At 52.3% G+C, this 5,787-nt stretch overlaps 1 protein-coding gene across 1 annotated transcript; it reads right to left on the minus strand.

The window, feature by feature from the left end:
• Positions 1–1,361: 1,361 nt before the first annotated feature.
• On the minus strand, positions 1,362–5,648 carry LOC119517521. Its single transcript, XM_037814303.1, has 3 exons — positions 2,569–5,648; positions 2,469–2,477; positions 1,362–2,373 (listed from the first exon to the last, which is right to left on the minus strand). Exons 1-3 carry the CDS (start codon positions 3,199–3,201, stop codon positions 2,233–2,235), a joined length of 783 nt encoding a protein of 260 aa, XP_037670231.1. The 5' UTR covers positions 3,202–5,648; the 3' UTR covers positions 1,362–2,232.
• Between the last annotated feature and the right edge of the window lie 139 nt (positions 5,649–5,787).

Genomic DNA, 5,787 nt, shown 5'->3' on the forward strand with positions numbered 1-5,787 from the left:
TATTTCCTGATAATTGACATGCAAAACATACAAGTGGTAAAATGAGACAAAAACAACACAGAGGAGAAACAGGGATATGGGAGCAGAGAACGTGCATGCTATCAAAGCTAAGTTGGTATCTTTTCAAATTAGCAGTTTATAGATATAGGTGTGAAATAAAAAACCTCGGGGGTACCATAAATAAAGTGTATTAAAAACATACAGAAAGAAAAATGAGAAAGGGATCAGTCAGATTCATCACAAAAGATCAACTACCCAGAAAGGCAGGTTGCAGTAAAGAAAAAGAAAGACGGGGGAAAAAAAAAAAAGAGATACAACGTAAAAACGAAACACAAGATGGTGAAAGTAAATACTGGCTTCACAGTAACAACAGTGACTGTCAATAGATTAAACTCCCAGTCAAGAGACAGACTGGCAGAATGAATTAGAAAGCATATCCAACTATATGTTGTTTACCTTAGACCCAAAGACACAGTGTGAGAGTGAAAGGATGGAAAAAGAGATTCTGTGCAATTAATAACCAAAAAATAGCTGGTGTAGTTATGACTTTAAGTCAAAAGCTGTTACAAAACAAAGGAGGACACTATATATTAATAAAAGGGGCAATACACCTAGAAGAAATAATCATAAATATTTATGCACCTAACCATGGTGCCCCAAAATACACAAGGAGAACACTGGCAAAACTGAAGGGAGAAATAGACACCTCTACAATAACAGGTGGAGACTTCAATACACTCTCATTAATAGTCAGAACATCCAGACCGAAGATCAATAAGGACAGAGGATTTGAATAATATAAATGAACTAGACCTAACAAATGCGGAACAATGCACCCCAGAACAGCAGGATACACATTCTTCTCAAGTGTACGCAGGGCATTCTCCAGGAGAGATCACATGTTGGGTCACAAACTAAGTGTCAATAAATGTAGAAAAACTGAAATTATACAGAGCATCTTCTGACCATAATGGAATGAAGCTGGAAATCAGTAATACGCAGAGAACTGGAAAATCTACAAATATATGGAAGTTAAATAATAATCAATAGGTCAAAGAAGACATTGCAAGGCAAATCAGTAAATATCTAGAGACGAATGAAAATGAGAACACAACAAATCAAAACATATGAGATGCAGTGAAGGCAGTGCTGAAAGGGAAATTTATAGCTCTACATTCTTACATGAGAAAAGGAAGAAAATCAAAGACCTAATACACTCCTGGGGTACTAGAAAAAGAAGAGCAAACTAAATCCAAAGCAAGCAGAAGGAAAGAAATAACAAAGATTAGAGCAGAAATAAATTGAGAAGACAAAAAGAATTAACAAAACCAAAAGTTGGTTCTTTGAAGAGATGACTAAAATTGACAAACCATTAGGCTAGACTGAAAAAGAAAAAGAGACTCAAATAAATATAAGCAGAAATGAGAGGGGAGACATCACCATTGACCCTACAGAAATAAAAAGGATAACAGGGCTACCAACAACAGTGCGCCAACAAATCTGTGAGCAGAAAGCAGAGAAGGGGCCTTGGGCCCCGCCCCCTCCCCCCAAAACACACACACACACTCAGGCTTCAGTGGACCCCAGAGAGGGAGGTTTGGGGATCTGAGAGCAGAGGGGAGCCCGCCCCCAACACCCACCTGCAGAGGGGAGGCCAGGTGGGAGGGGAGCAGACAGGGGTGACGCGCTGCGTGTCCTGGGGCTCGGGGCCCTCGTCACCTGGGGCCAGGTGCTCTCCTGCACCCTCGGGGGGCTTCCAGGCAGGACCCTCGCGGCCCCTCAGCCGCCTGGCTGGCAGGTTAGCGCGATGGTGCCAAGTTCCAGAACTGCAAAGGACGGGCACTGAAGCCCCCCGTGTCCAGCCTGCGGGAACTCGGTGCAGGCCCGACAGCAGTGGCCGCGGACTCTGTCTGACCGCACGCCGGGGGACGGCGGGGGCTGGCTGATGGGGACCAGGGGACCGAGGACGGTGTGCGAGCCCCAGGGGAGGGAGGACACCACCGCGGTGCCAGAGTGGTCGGACTCACGGACAAACGGACACGGCGCGCGAGGTCGGCACGCACCCAAGGCAACAGTTAACACAACAGCAGAACAATCCTTTAAGACAGAAACCCTCCGAGGAAAAGGAAGGGCCGTGCAGGCACAAATCAGGAACGAGTGGTGAGAGCAGCGCCGGGGCTGCCTGCTCCGAGGGCTGCCCTCATCCCGCCCCGCGCGCAGGAGCCGGAGAAGTCACAGCTGCAGGTTGCGGCAGAAGCGCGCCCCGGCGTTTGTGCTGCTCGTCAGTGGCGCCCAAAAGGCAATGCTTAGCTCTGCGTTCTCGCTGGGAAAGCAGACGGAGCGAGGCCCACCACGGAGGACTGGCAGTGAGAGCTGCGGTTGGAGTGGGGTCCCGGTGGGCACACGCTGGGGGGACAGGACACCACTGCAGGCCAGATGTGAAAACACGGGGGGCGCGGGGGACTTACCAGAACTGGCTGAGGAAGGAATATAACTAGTCAAAAAACCACCCACAAAAGCAAGCACCAGGTCCAGAAGGATTTACAAGAAGGTTGGACGGATACTCACAGAGCACACCAGACTTGCCTTCCAGAAACTCTCCCAGAGAAAGAAGTGAAGGACGTTCCAAGTCCCTTTACCAATCCCAGACCAGACAGGGCCACTTGGGGGAGACTCGGCAAACCGAACCCCGCAGCTGAAGTTGCAACGGTGACAGTACTGGAAACTTAACCAGACCAACATGTGATGACATTCAACGCCCATCCCTGACTCCTGGTGAAACCGGGAGAAGGGGACGTGGGCTTCCGTGAGGACAGCCCAGGCAGGGCCGCCTTCTCCAGGCCAACAGCAGCTCCTCTGCCCCGCACCCCGCTTCCTGCCGGGCCCTCGCCAGACGCACCCAGCACCCCCGTCCCTGCCACTGCCCATAACCTGGTTCCAAAGCCACTTCCACGTATTCAGGTATTTGTTACCACAGCACCCCCACTTCCCAGGACTAAAATCTGCCTGAAGTTTCCTGGAGTTGCTGTAACAAAACACCACCAGCTGGGTGGATCCCATAGGAGGCTTCCTCTCTCTCAGTCCCCGAGGCCAGGGTCTGAGACTCTCTCCCAGAGCCTGCCCAGGTGACCCCTGGCTTGAGAACACGCTCCATTTCACGTGGCTTCCCGGCAGCGGCCTCTCACGCGGACACCAGTGCATCCCGTGGCCCCTGACTTACCACGCCCAGGTGCTGGGGTGAGGGGCCGGCACAGTTCCACCCCCCACACACACACACAGCTTCCTGCTTTATCTTCTCCAGAGCACTTTTACCACCTGACTACTTGGTGTCTTACTCCTCTCCACCAGCATGCGCCTGCAGGAGGACAGGGATTTCTGGCTGTCTGTGCACTGCCGAGTCCCCAGAGCTGCTCAGTGCCGGCACACGATCAGTGCCACTGGTGCTGAGCCGTCAGTGAACTCGGGAACAATGGCCCTGTTGCCACTTGCCTCCCTTCAACATGGGAAGACGAGGAAAACAAAAGTCCCAGCAGTGGAAAGGACCAGGGAAACAGAACTGAAGGCACATTGTTCGAGTTAGCCTTGGCAGGGTGCTGGGGATCGAATCATGTACCCCACGAAAGGTCCTGTGGGCGTGCACCATCTGTAAACAGGGCCTGGGAGGGTGTCAGCTTCACGCGGTGGGCTGAGTCCTTGTGAGCAAAGGAAATCGGACACAGAAGCCACAGGAGAAGCCGGAAGGCAAGGGGACCCGAGGAGAAAGGAGAAGATGGCACCACATGCAGCACCACATGACGGAAAAGCCCAGGAACCCCAAAGATTTCCGGGCAGCTGGAAGATTCTGACCCCAGGAGGCAGCCAGCCTTCTCAGCTCTGAAACCAAGAGCCGCCCGCTGCATGGTGTTTGTTTTAACAGCTGGGAAACTAAGATCCAGTTTCCTGGGAACTTGCAGGGCTCACCCGCCTTTCTTTACACCGTCTGACCAGGGCACAGTTTAAAAGAAGATGCCAGTTACAACAGCATCAAAACCATGAAGCACCTGCGGACCACATCTTACAGGAACAGTGACCTTCATGGAAAAAATTATAAAACTCAACTGAAGGACATTGAAGAAAATCCAGATAGAGGCACAGACAGCATGTTCATGAAAACACCCTGCTGCAAAAAAGCCACTGCTTCCCAACCTCGAGTTAACGTCACTCCACTCCAAGTCCAGCCGTTGCCTCCCGGCGCTTCCCAAGCTGACCTACCACTTACACGCAAACGCCGAGGCACCCTGGACTTCCCGCAGAACAAGACGGGGCCACGTCCCCACCTGGAAACCAAGAACCACCACATGCTGCAGCCGCAAGAGAACGTGGGCAGGGGACAGGCACCCCACGGGGTGTGAGGGACACGCAGGACGTCTGCACACCCGGAAACTTCCCCACGGAGCACGGGGGCGCGGGAGGGCACGTCCGGTTCCATCCAACCCCGTGGGAAAAATAAAAACTGACGCCAGGCAGGAATTATCTTCAGATGAATTATAAACCTGAATGTGAAAAGCAAAACAAACAAAATGATCAGACAATAATACAGAACGATGTCAGGGAAGGGAACAAGTTCTTTAAAGACACAGAAGCCTTTACCATAAGAAACAAGATACAGTTGACTTCATCCATTTAAGAACATCTGTCTAACAAGACACCACAATGGGAAGCCGGCAACAAACTGGAATCTATAAACACGAATAACCGTAGAACACATAAAACTTATAAACTGTAAAGGGGTAAAAGAGAATATAGAAAGAACTCCTACCAATCAATAAGAAAAAAAAAAGACCTAGTAGAAAACTGGGGAAGAGACTCGAAGGGGCGGCTCACAGGTGAGGGAACCCAGACGGCCACTCACCATATGCAGGAGGCCCCAGCCCCTCAGGTGACCAGGCAGACACGCGCTGAAATCTCAATAAAATACCATCCCGCCCCCCCAGGCCGGCACAGATGAACAAGTTCAGGGCCAGCCTTCGGCAAGGACGGGGAGCACCTGCAGCTTTTTTTTAATACTGCGGGTGGGACCTAAATTGGTTCCGTCACTTCCCTAGAGCTGCCGAGGTGGAACGTGTACATACCGGTGGCCCTGTGACTCCACGTCCGAGTAGAAGCCCTGACCCCAGTGCAGCAGGGAGCACGGAGAAGGCACCAAAGCAGTGCTCCCTGAAGTGGCGACACCTCGGGGCCCCTCCACACATCCCAGGGCAGGAGAGCAGCGGCTGCGCTCAGGTGCCCCGTGCAGCCCCAGCCTCAGCAGCAAAGCAAACCCGGAGGCGCACGGCCAGCAGGCCCCGAGGAGGGAGGGATGGGCAAGGGGGGCTCTGAGCTGGGAGGTGGGCACATTCTTCATTCTGTACAGTCCACACACATCATGTTTTCTGTTTGGCAGTGATTCGAATGAGCTCTACCTGACGGGTCATCGGAACAGCAGGAACCAAGGAGAGACGCTGTGTCCAGGGCGCTGAACTGGAAGGGCCCCTGCAGCACGTGGCCGTCCACCTGCTGGGACCCCCGGTCTCTGCGCGGCAGCTCACACCAGCTGGTGGAGCCTGAGACGGCACCTCAGCTCCGCTCACGAAATGAAAGAGCCCTTAAAGCCTGTCTGACCGTTGGAAGCTGGCACTGACGTTCTTGGAGAAGGCCATTTTGAAATGCAACCTGGGAGCAAGCAGACGCCAGCCACGTGCCTTCCCAGACAAGAGATTTTTGGATGCCAATTACGTTTCTCCAGTGAAGGTACCCAGTTAGTGATGC

The sequence above is a fragment of the Choloepus didactylus genome, chromosome 21 (genome assembly GCF_015220235.1).
Source record: "Choloepus didactylus isolate mChoDid1 chromosome 21, mChoDid1.pri, whole genome shotgun sequence".
Lineage (NCBI taxonomy): Eukaryota > Metazoa > Chordata > Mammalia > Pilosa > Megalonychidae > Choloepus > Choloepus didactylus.

What these genes read in the sequence shown, in the direction of transcription:
- LOC119517521 (XM_037814303.1), bottom strand. Translation starts at nt 3,201, where the DNA reads ATGCACTGGTGTCCGCGTGAGAGGCCGCTGCCGGGAAGCCACGTGAAA.